At 39.4% G+C, this 20,619-nt stretch overlaps 1 protein-coding gene across 1 annotated transcript in view; it reads right to left on the reverse strand.

Moving 5' to 3' along the window:
* Nucleotides 1–8,330: 8,330 nt before the first annotated feature.
* UBL3 (ubiquitin like 3) overlaps nucleotides 8,331–20,619 on the reverse strand; it is a 166,788-nt gene continuing 154,499 nt past the window's right edge. The window contains exons 4-5 of the mRNA XM_033949006.1: nucleotides 14,312–14,389; nucleotides 8,331–10,078 (exon numbers count right to left, since the gene is read on the reverse strand). Coding sequence (XP_033804897.1) covers nucleotides 10,026–10,078; nucleotides 14,312–14,389 — 131 coding nt within the window. The 3' untranslated portion in view covers nucleotides 8,331–10,025. The remainder of the gene's footprint in view (nucleotides 10,079–14,311; nucleotides 14,390–20,619) is intronic.

A 20,619-nucleotide genomic window follows, 5' to 3' on the forward strand; every position in this document is an offset into this window, starting at 1 on the left:
CACCATCTGTAGGAGCCCCTCTTCTCATAAGCATAGGGAGGACAAGGGGTAGAAATGTCATACTGACAGTAGCAGGAAAAAGATTTTAAATATCATCACTCAGAGCTGCTCCTGCTCCTCCCATCGCATTGCTGGCCAGCCATTACATCTCCTGCTTCTCACTCCCTCACCCTTTGGTTTTGTGCTTCTCAGAGGGATAAGTTACATTTTAAAGTCTGTTATTAATGAAAATGAATTATTGAAATTCATAAGGTCCTGCAAAATAACATCTCAAATGTTATTTCAAGTTGGTGCTGAAGGTTACTATATTTAGTGGGGTTTGTGATGTGGTATAGGTGCAGACAGGCCTTTTTTGTCTGTTTTAATATATTCTTATTGTAATTTTAATTATGCATATAATTTTTTAAATAATCTGCTTGGATTTGCAGTAGGTAGGCTATAAATACAGCAAATAAATAAGGAGACCTTTTACTAAGCTGTGTTAGGTGCCATTGCAGCCTAACACAACTTCAAATAAGTACTGCATGAAGTGCATAGGCATCTTGCAGTAACTTTGAAATCTGCATGTGCTGTATGCTAAAAAAGTTTTCTAATTTTTTGAGGGGGTGTGCCAGGGGCAGAGAGTGGGTGTTCTTGTGCTAACCAGTTAGCATATCTACATTACTGCGTGCTAACTGGCTAGCGCACACATACCGCATGAGTCTTTACTGCTTACAAAATAAGTGGCAGTAAAGTGCTAATGTGGTAATTAAACCACCCCCCCCCAGCAACATTAGACCATGATGAAAAAAAGTGGAAGGTATTTTTATGGCTGCAGTAAAAATGACCTTAGCACGTGGAAAAGACTTATAGAAGAGAGTGCTAAGTCCACTTTTTAGTAAAAGAATCCCTAAATAACTAAAGGATGACTGTAAGCAATACAGAAGAAAAAAAAAAAGAAAAAAATCTCCATGATGCCGTCTCTTTAAAGCTTCCAGATTTACCAAGCTGGAAAGACTTTTTCCATGCAGGCTTCATTGAATTATATTACCCAGTTGTGAGGATTTGTGATCATGCTTGTCCTTGAAGAAAAATCATTGTTCTTAGGAATCTCTCAAAAGCACAGGGTCAGAAGAAAATGACTAATACAACAATTCCTCCTTGGGGGAAAAAAATCTACAAGAGAAATGGTTTGAGAGACACCATAACAAAACAGGTATCAGAAGTTAATACACAGCTAAGGCACTCACCCCTTGTTTCAATTTCTCCAAGCTTCTGTCATCTCCTGCACCTTGCTTTCTTTATCTGTCCTAACCTCATGCCTACTATTACTTCCATGGGTAAAAAAGCATGCTTAGACTTTGTCCAGAGTGAAAAATTTGAAACTTTAACTCCAAACCCAACAAAGAGTGCTATGGAGGTAGTAGACTAAAATATTTCTAGTGCCCATCAAAATAATCAGCATAACACCACAGACTTAGATTCACATTTTTAAAAAAATAGAGGATAGAGATTGGGAATTATATTCAAATTTTATTATGCATCAATTATTCATCTAGGTGTTACTTCGGCCAAAAATATTAGGAAATACCACAGGCCTATTTCTTTAATCAATGTAGATGGAAAACCTTTGGCTAAGACATTGGCTTTGCACTTGGCTTAGGCGGCTCTCCCCTTTATTATTGGTATGCACCAAACAGGGTTTGTTGCTCAGAGACATTCTTCTAATAATACCAGGTTAGCTTTACATATGTTAAATTTATCAAAAGCCATGAATGACCCCGGCCTTTTCTGTATCCTTGGATGCAGAGAAGGCCTTTGATTGCGTGACGTGGACCTTCATGTATCAAGCAATGGAATGGTTTTGTATAAGTTTAGGATTTATACAAATGATTCAAACATTCTATAGCTCCCCTGCTACTAGATTGTATATTAATAATAATTTCTCGGAAAGTTTTAGTCTACAGAGGGAGGTTAGACAAGGCTGTCCCTTATCTCCTCTGCTTTTTGATATTGTATTAGAACCCTTGTTATCAGCTATTCAGCAAGTGAAGGAGATACAGGGTATTCCTTTTTCAGATCGGGAAAATAAGGTTTCTGCTTTTGCAGATGATATACTGCTTCATTTGAGAAATCCGGAAACAACCATTTCAAGCTTACTAGAATTGATAGAGAAATTTGGAAAAGTTTCAGGATACAAGATAAATTGGAGTAAATCAGAAGTTCTTCCACTTAATGTGCATCGTACAAAAGGTTTGTTTGATTCATTCCCCTTTCTATGGAAGGAGGATGGAATAAAATATTTAGGCATTTGGATAAAAAGTACGCTGGAAGACACAATGAAAGTGAATGAAAAATTTTTATTACACAAGGTAACACAAGTGTGTGAGCAATGGAATATTTTACATCTTTCGTGGTGGGGGAGAGTCCAAACTATTAAAATTATGATTTTGCCTGTGGTTTGTTATCAAATGGGTATGTTACCGTTTTTTTTCCAAGGGTCGTTTTATAAAAAAATTAAATAGTATTCTTACAAAATTTATTTGGCTGGGTAAAACTCCTAGAGTTGTTTTAGTATTTCTACAAAAGCCAATTACAGAGGGAGGGGCAAATTTTCCCAATTTTTATAGGTATCATCAATCCTATATTGTGCGCCAGGGTATGTATTGGGTCCTCCCAGAGCTCACTGACAATATCCCAGATTGGTTATGGTTGGAATTGCGACTCATGTTTCCTCTGCGATTGTGCCATGTTCTCAGTATCAAAATGCCTAGATTATATAAAGATAATAGAATATTAGTAGACACATGGAAAACATTAAGATATGTGAGTAATTTAACACCTATTCCAATTCACAAATTAACAAATCAAATTATATGATTGAACTCCAAGATTCAAATTGGCGGATTTAAGGTCATCTGGAAGCATTGGATGATTGCAGGAATACGTGTATTAGAAGACGTTATTTCCAATGGTAAACTGCTTGAGTTTTCACAGTTGCAACATAAATATGTCCTTAATAAATCACAAAGTTTTAGATGGATGCAACTGAAGCAGGCCATTCAGGTGGGGTTCCCTGAGTGGAAAAATCTAAATAATCAATAAAGTTTGGAGTTCTTATGCTTTCATGTGGACTTCCTAGGACACCAGGCTGCTCAGTGGTACATATTAATATTTGGATTTATGAATAAAAAAACAAAGACTGGTCTTAGAGACATTTGGAGCATTGAGATTAAGCATCAAATTACTGCGTCTCAATGGCCACGAATTTGGTCTTGGAGGATGAGATGTACGATGTCTGCATCTATGAGAAAACATGTTTTTTTTTCTGTCGCATAGAGCATTCTGGACCCCTGTTCATTTATAAAAATTAGATTTCTCTAAGTCTGATAGATGTTGGCATTGTCATCTTGAAGCAGGGACTTTAGACCATTTATTGTTCTATTGTCCATTTATTATGGATTTTTGGAAATCAATTTGGGGCCAAATTAATATAATAGTTTATTAGAAAATCATGTGGCATTATTGTATGATACAGTACTATTTGGAATGTCTATGAGAGCTAAGAGCCAAATATCTTCCAAAAATAATAAACTCTTACTTATTTTAACAGGAGTCGCCATACAACAAATAACATGCATTTGGAAAAATTGGAATAGATTAAACTACAGTTTTTGGTGGAATTCAGTGTGTCATATTTATAAAATGGAAAGAACATTAGCTATTTAGAAAGGAGGCCATTAACAAATTATTGCAATGAATAAGTATTATTTTCCCTGATTTATACAAATGTAAGAATGGGGTGGAGGGAGGAGGGATTTTATTATATGGTATAAGCGTTATGAGATGTTGAAAGGATGGGAGGGAAAGGGATAATTCTATTTAATATGAAGAATTGTAGAATCTCAAGTGATATATTTAAGTTAAAATGGTTGATACCTTTTGATGCACTTGATGTAAGTTATAAAAATGAATAAAGAATTACAAAAAACCCCCCCAAAACAACCCAAACACTGGTCTGAGAGACATTTGGAGTATTGAGATTAAGCATCAAATTTCTACGTCTCAATGGACACGAATTTGGACTTGGAGGATGAGATGTACAGTGTCTGATCTATGAGACAAACTTGGTTTTTTCTGTTACATAGAGCATTAAGGACCCCTGTTCGGTTACAAAAGTTAGATAGCTCTAAGTCTAATAGATGTTGGCATTGTCATCTTGAAGCAGGGACTTTAGATCATTTATTGTTCTATTGTCCATTTATTATGGCTTTTTGGAAATCAATTTGGGATCAAATTAATTGTTTATTAGAAAACCCGGTGGCATTGACCTATGATACTACATTATTTGGCATGTCAATGAGGGCAAAGAGTCAGATATCTTCAAATAATAACAAGCTTTTATTTATAATGACAGAGGTCGCCATACAACAAATTACATGTAATTGGAAAAACTGGAGTAGATTGAACTATAATTTTTGGTGGAACTCGTTATGCCATATATATAAAAATGGAAAGAGCAATATCTACACAGAAGGGGTATTTAAGGAAGTTTCAAGATGTATGGGAGCTGTTAACAAAATATTGTACTGAATAGATATCATTTTTCCCTTAAATTTACAAGTTCAATACTGGGGGAGGGGGGTAATTTTTAGTTTATTATTTAACAATATAAGAATGATAGGGGGAAATTTCTATCATATTATACATATGTTTTATATTTGCTATGGAAGGGTGGGGAGGGAGGGAGATAAGTTAGATGATTTGGATTATTGCTGATTATTAAGTGTTCTATTTAATGTTAAAATGTTTTAACTCACTGTCACACTTATTGTAAGTTTTAAAACGAATAAAGATTTTATTAAAAAAAAAAATATTAGGAAATACCAACATGCTGAACTGAACAGTCACTTATAGACAGAGCTCCTCAGGGAAAAAGAAGACAAATCATGGAAATATCATACCTTTTCTTTCTTCTACTACAACGCACAATTCAACTTTCCTGAACTTCTCCATTTTTGTTCGCATTCTTTTCATTTATAACTTGCTTTTCAATACCCTAAAGAAGCTAAAAATCAAAACAAAAAAACATACTACCTTCTTTCAAAACTTAAATTGTCCAAAATCTGCAAGAGATATCTGGCTCAACAATTCCATTTCTATGAATGAAGTTTATTTTTTCCATATATTTAAAGAAGTCAATTGTTTTCATATAAAAATGTAAATGCTATTTAAATATGCTAATGGAACATTAGGTTTTTACCTTCTAAAATCTCTTTCTGTTAGTCCCTGTAGGATTCCATACTCTAAGTCAAGCAGGTCAAACTCGCGGCCCACAACAAACATCTTTGCAGCCCAGCCAATGTAATCCAATAAGTCATAACTACTGTTGCAAAATTTCTTCTGCAATCCATTGGCGCCGAGCAGTTACCTATCTAAACCAGTCGAAAACAACGATAAAATGTAGGAGTATAACCAGTTGCTTATTCTTATTACCATATATACTCAAACATAGGATGAGATTTTTGGGCCAAAAAAATGGCCCAAAAATGGGGGGTCTCGTTCCGACCCCCCCCTCCTGGTAACCTGGGACAGGAAGAAGCCCTCCTGTTCCAGCTGATACTAACGCGTACCTTTTCTCACATCCCTGGTGGTCCAGCAGTGTGTGGGCAGGAGCAAACTTTCCGTGCTCCTGCCCTGCGCCCCTCCTTCCAATCTCGCAGCTAGTGGCCAGTGGTGCACAGGCACGAGCTTCTCAAGCTCCCGCCCAGCCCTGCACCGTTTGCTGAATGGCTGCCACCTTCAGTAGCTTAAATAGGGTTCACAAGGCCCTGCAGAAAGAGGTTAATGTGACACGTAGGGAAAGAAAGACCCTCTCAGAAACCTGGTCACATCGGAATGAGCAGTAAACAAACTGGAACCCCTATGTGTTCGGAAGCACGAAAAGTCTGCTACCTGAATCTTTGGGCAGAAGAGCTCGAGGATCCCTGACAAAAGCTGCAGGAGGGATGAAAAGTACTATGCTCCCTTCCCTAAGTCCAGTCAGCAACACTGGCCAGGAGATTATTTAGGCCTTTTCCAAAAAGAAGCTGACTCTTGTAAAGAAATTTGCTGAAAATGGCCTTACAGGCAGAGTACCCAGCCCAATGATGGATCCAAAGAGATGACGTGCCGATACCTCGTAAGCCATGACCTTACCGAGACCACTGAAGAGATCATAAAAGGCATCCTTCACATAATTCATACCGTTCATCACCATGTGCGGGCAGGCATGCTCCTCAACTGAGGTAGACAGCACAATTTTGAGACAAGCATGTGCCGCAAAGTAGGCTGCTGCTGCAGCTGCCTTGATACCTGAAGCAGCCACCTCAAAAGCCTTTTCAAGATAATGAGCACACTGATCTTGGAGTCAATAGGCAGGGAGGGCCTTACCAATCGATTTGCAACAAAATTGAGGGGTTTTGAGGCAGAAATCAATTTTTGAAAAAAAGACCAATTAAAGTCTAAGATGGTTGCCAGCAAATTTGCAACAAAAACAGCACTCAGAAAAATTAAAAGGAGACAGGTTTAAAACAAATGCCAGAAAGTTCTTTTTCACCCAGAGGGTGGTGGACACATGGAACGCGCTTACGGAGGCTGTGATAGGCCGGAGCACGTTACAGGGCTTCAAAGAAGGTTTGGATAGGTTCCTAGAGGATAAAGGAATTGAGGGGTACAGATAAGAGTAGCGGTAGGTTATAGGAATAGTCTGGGACCATTGCTCAGGAAATGGGCCTGATGGGCCGCCGCGGGAGCGGACCGCTGGGCGAGATGGACCTCTGGTCTGCCTCAGCGGAGGCAACTTCTTATGTACTTCTTATGTACTAAATAAATAAATAAATAAAAAATGGTGATTTGGAGTTTGGAAAGGTGGGAGACCTGAACCCTATACTCAGAAATTCCGAGAAATGAGTTTTACAGAGTTCCACAGACCACCCCTGAAGTTCCCATAGTATATAATGGAGGTGTACTTACAGTCTGTGAAGTGCCTGCCAGCACTATTACATTGCAGCTGAATGGAGGAAAATGATTTTCTGCCTCAGAAACTGCTCCAAATGACTAAACTTGAACATCTTCGGACTGCCAGTTGGACGGACGCCGCCCCCTCGGAAACTTTCCACGTGACCATGGACGGGAAACACAGCCTACGTCCTGAAACCCGGAGAGATATTTTATTCATGATGCATACAGCCTGAGCTTAAACCCCTGACAGGGTCAGAGAGCAAGTGAACTCCCAGGGGAATGAACCCCGAGTCTGAGAAGGGTGGCACAAGCAGGCTGGTTCCACAGATCCACCAAAGTTTTTCTGTGAAGCAGCAATCCGGCTCCATGGGACTGCATCCTTTCCTCTGCAGAGGACATCGCACGTGGTCTGACAGTACTGAAACCACTGAAAAAAAAATGAACTTTAAACAAACAAAATAAGAAAAAGATTGCAGAGCACTCAAAAGATTTCTACACAGATTGCTTACAAAAATTGAAATTGTAGGGTGCTGTAACTTACTCTTTAAGGTAAGAGGAGCACGTACTCAGAAAAATGTTTGGATTTCTGCAACTCCCGGATTGCAGGAAGGGATTGAACACCTAGGGCTCCTTTTACAAAGCTGCGCTAGGGCCTTAACACGCGGAATAGCGTGCGCTAAATTGCTATGCGCGCTAGCCGCTACTGCCTTCTTTTGAGCAGGCAGTAGATTTCTGGCTAGCGCGTGCTAATCCGATGCGTGCAATAAAACCACTATTGCAGCTTTGTAAAAGGAGCCCCTAGAGTATAGAATCCGGAAGGAAAGTAACACAACAAGCATTAGCATATTGAAATCTAACAGCAGATGTCAAAGATGTGCAGTCTTATTTATGGGTGTACAGTGATTAACAAACTTAGTGTTTTATACCTTCTTCTCATGTTCACATTATATGTTGCCTGATTTTAACTATTTGTGAACCGAGTCGAGCTCTACCACTATGTCCACTCTTGTGTAAAATGTTGTATTTTAATAATTTGCATATTGTAATTCGCTGATTGTCCAGCTCTCTTTGGTGTGAACCACCTAGAAGTCGTCTGGTTATGGTGGTATAGAAGAATAAAGTTATTATTATTAATTACCACGAGATGACCCAGAATATAAACCAAAGATTAGACTAGACTAGATTAATGTAGTGTTATTCAGTTTCTAGAAGTTGTAAAAATAACTCACAGAAAAGGGATTACACAAACCTCTTCTTTCTTTGCAACAACCTTATTTCTGAAGGAATTATATTTTAGGAAATCAGCTTTGCAAAAAAAAACACCAAAAAACAATGGAGCCTGAACCACATGCACTACAATAGTCTTTTATTTAGTTTACAGAAGAATCTATCAGTACAGGTTGCAGAAAGAAAATGCTTAGTGCTATTTACAGTTGATTTTAAAACTCTGCTCTATACAAATTTAATATCAGTATGAACAATATATTTGTAATATCTACTGCATATAAAGCATTGTTGTCAGAGCAGTAACCATGAATAAAATAACCTGATTACATTTAAATGATGTAGACCATTTCAAAAACTATTACATAAAACATTTTATCAGGTGGGGATAGTTAAGTATACAGAACACAATGTCAACCTGTGACTTTTTTTTTAAAGGCTAAAGCTATTTATATTGAATATTGTTCTGTTATGCTATACGCCAATCTATACTTAAAATTCTATAGTTATGTATTTTATAAGATTTTTTATTAAATATATTCTACACATTTGTAATTTCAACCAGGAAGATTTTTCTCCCCATTGAAAAAAATATAAAAACTTTTATATTTGTACAGGTTTAGATGAAACTAGCTCATGCTTTAATGCTGTGCAAATTTCTTTAGCATATCATCTCTTAAATTAACTTCTAAGAAAACAAAAGAATGGCAATTTTTTTAGAATGGGTTTTTTTTTCTAAAATCGGCTTCATTTTAGTACAATTGCGAGCACTAATACAAATGCAGGTTACAAAAAAAAAAAAAAAAAAATTTACCAGAACTATGGCAAGGATTGTTATATTTTTATCTTAAGAATTTCTCTGAAGTCTCTAATGAATTAGCATGACATGGGACACTAAGGGAAGGCAAATAAGGATTACCAAAATACATTAATTGCCAATATTCAAATACATAAAACTGATAAGTAAATGAGGTTTTCTAATATTATGCACAATAACAAACGCCTAAGAATTCTAAGTAAATTACCCCTCCCGTATTAAGGCTAGAAGTGCACACTCTCTTCTTGCTTGTGCTATATGAACAAGCATCCAACTTATGAATTGGTGCACCAGATAGTGAGAAACAGAAGAGTGATTCAACAGCCCTCCACAGAGCGCTTTTAATTACAGGCACGTTTAGTTTTTATGCATTCACTGCAGTGAAAACATTTTACTGTCCTTCTTTGTTACATTAGCATTCTGTGGCAGTTTGACCACCAGGGTTGAAATTAGGTGGAATGCCTTTCAAAGTTTTGATCTGAACCCTAAGTTCTTGTCAGCTAATAGCGTCTTCCAGTGTAGTATTTCACACCTTATTTTATTTACAGGTGTTTTGTATGGTTACAGATTTCTGCTGATAAGAGATATGTTACTAACCATTTGTTTTAGTGCAAAGTGCATCTACAAAGCTGCTTAGACTGGTAACTCTAGTTAATGAAGAATCTTTGTTGTTGATGCAAAATTATTCTTGCTATGGAAGAGAAAACACTTATGTTCTTATTTTCCCTAGAGACTGAATACAATTGAAAATCTGATATACCACAATATTATTCAACACAAATAAAATATTAAAAGTTGAAAAAAAAAATTCAGAATAAAACTGTTCTTTGCTCTCTTTTCAACAAAAGAGAAGTCTGTGACAGCATTCGTGTAATAATTCAGTTCCATGGATTTTACAGACAGGTTGAATCCTAGGGGTCTCTGAAGCAATGTTGGCTCTCTTCTATTCCAGCAGCATGAAAGACAAAGACTATATTACATCACACTTAGACACAGACACTTTTTACAGGATTACACAGCAATTGCTCTCTCCAGTCTTTTCTCGATTCCTTTGCCCTGTAGACAATGAAGATAAATGTTTGAGGATTAAAGACAAGCATTGTTTTCTTTGTCAAGACAAATGTAACCCCTTTCAATAATAAAAGAAACCCTATAGTGCAGTGGTCTCAAACTCAAACCCTTTGCAGGGCCACATTTTGGATTTTGGAGGGCCTCAGAAAAAATAGCTAATGTCTTATTAAAGAAATGACAATTTTGCACGAGGTAAAACTCTTTATAGTTCATAAATCTTTTCTTTTGGCTAAGTCTTAATAATAATATTGTAATTTATAGCTAAAGAGACATTTGATCAAGAAACTGTTTTATTTTACTTTTGTGATTATGATAAACATATCGAGGGCCTCAAAATAGTACCTGGCGGGCCGCATGTGGCCCCCGGGCCGCGAGTTTGAGACCACTGCTATAGTGGTTACATTTTGTAAACAATTTCCCTCTACTTCCTCCCCCTTCTCTTACCTACTCCATCCATAGCCAGGGTTTTAGCGCCGGCAGCAGCTGTAACTGCTCCGTTGCTCATAGAATTCCTATGGGTGTCAGAGCAGTTACTGCCACTGCTGATGCTAAAACCCGCGCTACGTGTTAGTACAGGAGGCGGATAATGACAAGTTACTAATTATTATTATTTTTACTATAGAAAAATAATCCATTACTTATTCTATTCTTAAATTTTAAGTAGACAACCACCATTTTTCACTTTGGTTATGCTTGTAGGTAAGGTACATCTTCCACGTTTAGTGGCTTTAGCACTACTGAGGGTTGCCACGAGTCCACACTGACATGATCGCACTCAACAAGCATAAAAAAAAAACAAAAGCACCTCATTTGAAGGCAATATTAGTAGGGGAGACCAGAGTTCAAATGATAATTGTTGGGTAGCCTCTCCTCCATCCTATCCTCCCATATCATACGGGTTCTCAGTTTACCCCCCCCCCCAAAAAAAAAAAAATGCCAAGAAGGGAGAGCATCATCTCCATTCGTGATTCCAACTTTACAATTGATGTCAGCTAAAAATAGGTTACAGACAAGATTTTGGATTTTTAGCTTACAGCTTTTTAATAGTAGCTAAAGTCATGTTACATTCAAGTGCAGTAGACTGTAAGCCTTATGGAGACAGGGAAGTAAACTAAGGAGACAATTCTGTAAAGGGCACCAATCTTGGCATCAACAAATGAGTACCAAACAAACAATAGTGTCAAGTGGTATTCTATAAATGACAGGTATGTGGATATGTGCCATTATAGAATATGGGAATAAGGAGGGAGACATGCCAATATGTAGCACTTTCACCATATCAATGACAGCCATAAATGCTCACAGCTATACTGCAGTACATTCGCTTGTAACTTAATACCGCCAGCTCCTTCCCACTTCCCAATACCACTCCCTAATACCTTCCCTATTCCCCAAAGCATCTACTCCATATCTCCTCTAGAAATTACCAGATATCGTCTTCATGTAATACCTTTTTTATAATTCTTTTGGAATCCGCCTTGAACCGCAGGGCAATGGCGGAATAGAAATCTCTAATTTAATGTAATGTAATGTAACTTACAGTATTCTGTATCTGACAATCCCATTCTGCTTGCCCATGTTCCACCCTCACATATGCCCCCCTTCATATATAAGCAGGCACAGCAATGTCTGTGTTTCAGAATAGCACCATCCACATTAAGTGCCAATTGGTGGCACCTCTTACCTGTGTATGTGATAGTATTCTCCAACATACACAGGTATATGGTGCTTTCCCATAGGCTTGCATTTATAGAATTGTCTTAAGAATATAAGAGTTGCCATACTGAGACAGACACAAAATCCATTAAGCCCAGTATCCTGTTTCCAAGAGTGGCCAACCCAGGTCACAAGTACCTGGCAAAATCCCAAGGCAAAGCAAAATTTATTCATATCTGTTAATTTTTTTCCTTGAGGTTCCCCCCCCCCCCCCTCCGCAGCATATGGAGGTATAGAAACTGAACTGTTCCAACATCATCATTGGTATAAGGTTAGTGTAGGCTGGAATGCTTCAGTATGCTAATGCTCAAGCAGAACAGGAGCTATTCCTTAAGCCTTTCTTTAAAAAAAAAAAAAAAAAAAAAAAAAAAAAAAAAACTTTCAGGAGCCTAAGCAGAACTGAACAATAATCATACTGTATATCTAGCTCTTCCCTGACATAGCCAGGTAGCAGTCCAAGCTCCAAGAGATTCCCTCACCATAATCTACTTGGGTGGATCCTAGACTGGTATTGCAGGACACAAGGAAACAGAATGAAAAGGTATTAATAAATTTCACCTCTCTTTTCATCCTGTTAGACCAGATCAGATGAATGGGATGTACAAAAGCAGTCCCTTACAGGGTGGGGGAAAGACAAAGCCCTCTGAATAACTTCCCTTTGCCAGGACATCAGTTCTTGTAGTGCTTTACAAAGAAATGCAGCGATGACCAGGTCACCACTCTTCAGATAACTTCCAGGGAGACCAGCCGGTCTTTAACCCTGGATGTTACCTGCACACCTGAATGAAGCAGCCTGTAGTCCCTTTGGGACCATCTAGTGCTAAATAAGTTGTCTCTACAGCTGACAATCAAGCATGCTATGGAGAATTTAGAAGCCACCTTTCCCTTGTATGGTACCTGAAGCAGAACAAATAACCTCCAAATACTGTGAATCTTGTTAGAATGCTCAGAATTCCTGCTATCAGTAAAAGCAGGGAGAACAATCACCTGATGATGAACAAACTGAATAGAAATTACAGACGGACTGAAATTGCTTTTTTAGTTCTGGCCGAAACTGAAAATGTGGATCATATTTTATTCATTAATTCACAACACCCAAGATGTAATTGTAATTTGCTTTTCCATCGGTAAAGGGTCGTTTATACAAGAGCTATTTTCAACAACTCCTATCTTTTCAGGCAGCTTCTTGTGATAAATTATACTTTCTGGTGGGTGAATGTGTGTACTATATACAAATATGAAAGAATTAATGCGGGACTTAGTGGAATATTCAACAAAATTTGGTGCCCATTGACTACATTTGTACAAATATAATACTGTATTTTGTCTTACTTTTTTCTTGGTTTATTTATCTTTACACATCCAGGGAGGGTGAGGGGTTTGGAGGAATTATTGATAATGATATTTTTGGTAACTTGGTTTCATTTTATATTATTTACTTGGTTCTTATGTTATTACTATATGCAAAATAATGTAATTATTGAAGGATAGTTCTGTTATCTATATAGATATTAGTGTTATGACTGAATGCAATAATATACTATTCTTTTATTTATATAACACTGTTCTTGTTTAAAAATCAATAAAGAATAATAAAAAAAAAGAGTTTGTATATCTGTTAGCTCTGTCTCTTATCAGCAGTTTAGGAAATTATCGAAAACCTACTCAGTTAAGAATTTTTTTGTAATTTCTAGGTCATGTATTTTTATTGTCACTGTTTCAATTTTCTTTTGTAAACCGCATAGAACTCCGAAGGTACTGCAGTATATAAATACATTTTTATGTTATAGCCTTGATTTTAAAGGTGCAGGGGGTGGTAGGGGAGGGGTTGTTGGGGAGTGGGTATCTCTCATGCTGTCCGTCAATTTAAAGGTGCTGGGGGTGGGGGACCCCAGCAGCAGGAGGGAGTGGGCATCCCTCCTGCCCATCTTGTACAGGGTGTGGGGGGCTGGGCAGCGGCAGACAAGGGAGGGGGTGTCATGAAAGGGGGGGGAACATTTCCCTCTGTTGCTCTCTCTGCTGGTCAATTAGCTGTGCCGGCAGAACTTGGAGAGACCTGTGGCTCAGTTGATCGGGGCAGGGAGAGCAGCTTTGACAGGAGGGAAGAGCTGTACTTAGTGATTGCACTTCTAAGTAAGCATTTCTGAGTGAGCACTTCCTCCCACTCTTTACCAGCAATTTTCTGCACAAATAGTGTGCATATAATTTGCATGCTATTATGCTGAGAATCATCTGTAAAATAAAAATCGCTCCCACTACATCAACTTGCTGGATTTTACTGGCAAGTTTTAAGAATTAGGGATCAAATTTTCTTTCTGCTGGGATTGGGATGAACTCAAGGATTTGAAAGCATAACAAAAAATGAACAAAATGTTTGTTTTGTTTCTTCTGTTTGCCTTTTGGTATAAAATGAAAAAAAGCACATTACTTTTAATCAGTAAATATTTCTGTCATCAGATTGTCTGAACAGGTCCTGGCCACTACATGCCAAGTTCATCCTACCTTGAGAGTTCGGCTCTGGCAATGTCTCTCTAGCCACCAAATGCATCACCGTTGTTTTGCCAAGAGGAAGTTTTAAGGCTGTTTAATAAAACAGAGTAATGCATTACAAACACAATGATATTTTCCATCATTATGGAATAAATTAATAGACATCTACCTTATAAATAAGAGTGTGATTTTCTTCTATCCAGTCAAAAGCGCGCAAGACAATTGCGCACGGACAAACCCGCCCAGACAATCGCATGCAGGATGTCAGCGCGCTGGATTTCAACACTATTTTAAAGTGCTCGGAGGGAATGTGTGTGGGGTGGAACCCCCCCCCAAACACACTTTACTTAGAAATGTTGCCGCTCCCATTGGGGTGGGGGAAACCTCCCCTATTACAGAGGAAACAGTAATTTTTCCCTACGTGAGCGCCAACATTTCTAAGTCGGGGGGGGGGGGGGTCCCCCCACACACACACCCTCTGAGCGCTTTAAAATACTGTTGAAATCCAGCGTGCTGACGTCCTGTGCACGAGGGGAGACATGATTGAGACACTCAAATATGTCACGGGCTGTATCGAGGTGGAAGAAGATATCTTTTTTCTTAAAGGACCCACGGCAACAAGAGGGCATCCGTTGAAAATCAGGGGTGGGAAACTTCATGGCGACACCAGGAAGTATTTCTTCACCGAAAGGGTGGTTGATCATTGGAATGATCTTCCACTGCAGGCCAGCAGCGTGCCAGATTTTAAGAAAAAATGGGATAAGCATGTGGGATCTCTTCATGGAAGAAATTAGTGGGGTGGGTCATTAGAGTTGGCAGACTTGATAGGCCGTGGCCCTTTTCTGCCGTCATTTTCTATGTTTCTATGATTGTCTGGGTGGGTTTGTCCGTGCGCGATTGTCTCATGTGGTTTCGTCTATGTACCGATTTTCTAGACTTGAAATTATCAGCTTGAGTTACTTTCATGTCATAATGTCTGGAATAGATGATATCATTACATAAGTACCTATGACAGTTTTTATTATATGTTTAATTCAGATAATGATAAATTATGTGTGGAGTTGCAAATTACTGTGCTCACTGAATATAGTGGGCTATAAGGTTTAGATAACATATGATACTATATTAACAAATAATTGATAAGTGCTAGTAGCAGCTAGAACCCTTTGCATAAAATGGGACCTGCAGTAAAGTAATGCATTAATGGCATTTAGTACATAGTAATGCTCATATGACTTACTCTTGCAATATATTTACAGTGCTCCCCCGGTCGTTTGCAGTCGGTGGTTCACGGTCCCGGTCATTCGCGGTATTTTCTGACCACGAACTGCCGACAAGGAAAGGACAGCTGGAGAGGCAGGAAAGAGCAGCCGGAGCGCCGGCGAGTGAAGGAAATCACTCGCTGTATGCTCCGACCGCCTCTTCCTGTATTAAAGTCGGGCCTTACCAATCAGGAGCTGCTTTGATACTACTGATTGGTAAGGCTACTGATTGGTAAGGCCCGACTTAGTGCAGGAAGAGGCGGTCGGAGCATACAGCGAGTGATTTCCTGCACTCGCCGGCGCTCCGGCTGCTCTCTCCTGTCTCTCCCGCTGCCCTCTCCAGTCTCCCCAACGAAAAACCGTATTCACGGTTTTTCACGATTCGCGGGGGTTCCTGGAACGGAATATTGGGGGAGTACTGTACTCTATAAAGTCAAGATAGGACATATCTAGATATTCAAGACACCTAAACAAAGTCTTGGTATTATAACTATAACTTTTATGTTTTAACTATAATTTTTAGTGGAATTCGTTATGCCAAATCTTTAAAATGGAGCGGGCAATAGCCATACAACAGGGACATTTTTTTTTTTTGAACGTCATTTTTATTCAAGAGACTAGGGATGAATGGGAGCCATTAACAAAATACTGTACAGAATGATCATAATTTTTTTTCCTTTTTTGCATACACGTCCAGGGTGGGGAGGGAATGCTTTATGATCTCTTATGCTTATGAACAAATGTTGGGTATATGGGAGGGGGGATATTTGATATGAGTTTGAATTTGATGGTATATTAAGTGATGTCAAAGTAAAAAAATGATTGTTTCTTATGTTACACTTATTGAAAATTTAAAAATGAATAAAGATTTTTAAAAAAACCCAAAACTTATTTTGTTTAATGAAAGCCTTGGAGAACAGCAAAAAAACCCCCAAAAAAACAAAACACCACCTTTTATGTTTTCACACTCAGCAATGATACATTGATAAAAAGTCTGTTTTATTGAAAAAGAATATAAATTAGCATAGAAATAACAATAGAGTCTCCAATATGCTTATTATAACAAGTGGGGTTGAATTCCTTAGACTCCACTAATACAGTGCTACAACCACAAAAGAATAGGAAAACATTCTCCTGTCATCAAATAAAGCTAAAGATATTTTATGCAAAAAAAAACCACAAAAAAATAGCAGTATTAAATGAACCTTCAATATATGCACTTTACTGTGGAAAAATAACAGAAATTTAACATACTTCGCTAATTTATTTTAAAAGTTTATATATATTCAAAGTCTAAGAATCCTAAAATCTTCAGCTTCAATCATATTTACATTTTATAAGACCATGAACACCACCAATATAGATTGCACCATTGAACCTCATATTATCTCTGGAATTAAGGACACCTGTCTATCAAAGTATATATGGGCTCTATCTCAAGTAACCTTTCAGGGTGAAATTATGTCGTTAAATAACCTGAAATGTATTCTGGACCTCCCTGAATTTGAATTACAAAATTGATTGATTTTAGAATCCATTATCTCCCTAAGACCGATGTGTAGAGATATTTCTCCTAACACACCAAATTTTATTAAGTTCACACAGTCTCTCTTAACAGAAGAGGTAATTTCCTTTGATGAACTTTGGGGGGAAGAATTGAACTTAATTCCAGATGAAACTAATTGGAACTCTTTCTGGTCTTTATCAGCACGTCCCACCATGTCAGCTTCAATTTGTCAATCAACCTTTTTAATTCTGCATAGGGCTTATCTGACCCCTAATAAAATCGCTAAATTTAAACATTCAGTTTCATCAGGTCTATGTTGGTCTTGCCATACGCAGGCCGGTACTCAACACCTCCTTTATAAATGTTCCAAGGTACAAGTATTCTGGACAGAGATTTGGTCCAGAATACTTTCTATAACACATTTAGAAAATAATCTTCCCATCTCTTACAAATTTATCATTCTACGCTCCTCAAATCCTGACATCTTGATCACACAAACGCATACCAAAATATTTGACACAATGATTGCATTAGCTATCCACCATATCGCCATCAATTGGAAAGATAATTCTAAACTCAACTTTCCTGAATGGTGGAATCATTTTACTATAATTAGAAAATATGAGGAAATAATAGCCATTAAACAGAATAATATTGCTAATTTTACTAAGAAATGACCCCCCCCCGGTTGGATTTTGTAAAAATTTGAAGGAAAATCTTCCCTAACTCCCTCCCATCTGAATTGGATATATGCAGCTTAGGAGTATTTTATTTTATTCTATGTTTAATTTTAGGTTGTTATTTTATAATAGGCAGTCCTCATTAAGTTGTAATAATGTGTGTATAAGAATTATTATTATTGCACTTATTGGAAGTGTGTGTTATTGTACGTATTGTTATTAAGAAAACTTTTTAAAAAAAAAAGTTTATATACCATCTACAACTTGGTGGTTTACCGAGTATGAACATAAAAACTTAGGAATAAATATCACAAAGCAAAATCTTAAAAACAATTATTCTTAAAATAACCCACTGTGCCACTGAAAACCTTGCACATTTCACAAAAATGCTATAAAACAATTGCGTTTTCAATAATTTTTTAAATTTTTACTGGTCAGAACACAGCTAAAACTGTCCCACCAATGCATTCCATAGCTTAACACCTGCAATACCAAAAAGCAGCGGCTCTGGTTTCAACAAATCTACCTCGCATTATCGGTTCCAACAACTTTTGATTTTCAGATCTCAAATCTTATTATGATAAGGTACTACTACACTAGGAAAGTACCATGGTGCTTGGTGGTAAACAGTTTGATAAATTACAGAAATCACTTCACGTTGGACTCAAAATGCAATCAGTAGACAATGCAATTTCTTCAAAATAGGTGTAATATGCAGTGGCGTACCTAGGGGGGGGCGGGCCGCCCCGGGTACCAGCCCTAAGGGGGTGTTCCCGGCCTTGCCGTTCAGTCCCCCGCCACCCCCGAAGGACCGCTCGCCCCACTGACCTTCCTGCACCACCTGTGAAGCAGCCCGCAGCAGGATCGCGAAGTCAGCGTCAGCATCCCTGCGCTGCTTCCTGCGCCGCGATCCCGCCCCTCCTCTGACGTCAGAGGAGGGGCGGGACCGTGGCGCAGGAAGCAGCGCAGGGATCGCTGACGCTGACTTCGCGATCCTGCTGTGGCTGTTCATAGGTGGTGCGGGGAGGCCAGGGGGGCGAGCGGTCCTTCGGTGTGGGTCGGGGCATCAGGCCTTCAGGGTGGGGCGGGCGGGCAGGCAAGCAGGCTTTCAAGGGGGAGGGGGTGACAGGCAGGCAGGCAGGCCTTCAAGGGGAGACAGGCCTTCGGGGGGGGGGGTGCAGACCTTCAAGGGGTGCAGGCCTTCAAGGGGGGCAGGCAGGCCTTCAGGGGGGTGCAGGCCTTCGGGGGGGGTGTAGGCCTTTGGGGGGGTGCAGACCTTCAAGGGGGTGCAGGCCTTCAAGGGGGGAAAGGCAGGCAGGCAGGCCTTCAAGGGGGGACAGGCCTACAAGGGGGGGGGGAGAAGCTACAAGGGGGTGGGACAGGCCTTCAAGTGGGGGACAGGCCTTCGGGGGGGTGCAGGCCTTCGGGGGGTGCAGACCTTCAAGGGGGGGACAGGCAGGCAGGCCTTCAAGGGGGGGACAGGCCTACAAGGGGAAGGGACAGGCCTTCAAGGGGGGTGCAGGCCTTCAAGGTGGGACAGGCAGACCTTTAAGGGGGGACAGGCCTTTGGGGGGGGACCATGATTTAGAAGTACACGGAGGGAAGGGGGTGTTCAAAGAGACATGCATATGCCAAACATTGGGGGGGGGAAGAAATAATGGGTCTGAAAATAGAGGAGAGGGAGAGAGATGATGGACCATGGGATTTAGGGAGGGAAGGAACAGAAAGGGAGAGAAATTGGACACAAGGGATGGTGTGGAGGAGGGATAGAGATACTGGATAGGAGGGTAATTAGGAAAAGAAACGGAGAGATGGTGGACTCTGGGATGGTGGGGAAGGAGGGAGAGATGCCGGATGAAAGGGTATTTAAGAAAAGGTGGATCTGTGGAGGGAGATGAAAAAAAGGAAAGATACCAGACTTCCTGGGAAGGGAAGGGAAATGGAAAGGGAGGACAGAGTTGGCAGATGGATGGTTAGCATGCAGAAAGAAGGAGACCCTGGCAAGCAAGTTATCAGAAGAAAACCAGAGCCTTGGACCAACAAGATTTGAAATATAACCAGACAACAAAAGGTAGAAAAATTAATTTTATTTTCTGTTTTGTGATTATAACATGTCAGATTTGAAATGTGTATCCTGCCAGAGCTGGTGTTGGACTGCAAACGTGAGCTAGGATTTAACAGAAAGAGGAAAAGTCCTTTTTGTTTCTTTATTTTATTTACACCACAGCGCCAGTGTGGTTAGGAGAAGCCAAAGGGGGTGAAAAAGCTATAAAACCCACCAGGAGTTTTGAAAAAAATCACCCAACTGGGCAGGAAAATCGAATTGAAAAACCAATTCAATAGGGCTGAATCGAATCAAAATTTTTTTTTCCTGTATCTGGCAGCATTAGTTTGCGCTACTGTCTTAGACTTTAGGACCTGGGATTGGGGAGAGATGGCATCCTCAGTACTTTATAATGCAAGTGAAACGAGGATTTGGTCAGACTTTTGAAGGGTCTGCAGAAAAAAAATATTGTATAGGCCGGGGACATGAGACAGCAGGAAATGGGAACTTTTCTTCCTTCTATTTTTGTGAATGGAAAGGCTGAGGATGTCAGAGAGGTCAGTTAAAATATGTGCTTTATAAGAAAATATAATAATGTGTTTTATAAAGTTTATAGCATAGCTGGCCTACCCAGTGAGGTGTTCCTAGTGGTGATGGTGGCAGCGTGTCAATGTGTTGAGAGGAAGAGGTGGTCTGGGAAATTCTGCTGAGCAAACTCCGGGCCCATTTCCACCCCCCAGTTAGTCCACTCCACTCAACTGATTCACACACTGAGTGGGTCTTTGGGTGTTGTTTTGGGATCTCTTCCAGTGGTTTATCTCCTTCTG

Source organism: Geotrypetes seraphini, chromosome 6 (assembly GCF_902459505.1).
Source record: "Geotrypetes seraphini chromosome 6, aGeoSer1.1, whole genome shotgun sequence".
NCBI classification, from domain to species: domain Eukaryota; kingdom Metazoa; phylum Chordata; class Amphibia; order Gymnophiona; family Dermophiidae; genus Geotrypetes; species Geotrypetes seraphini.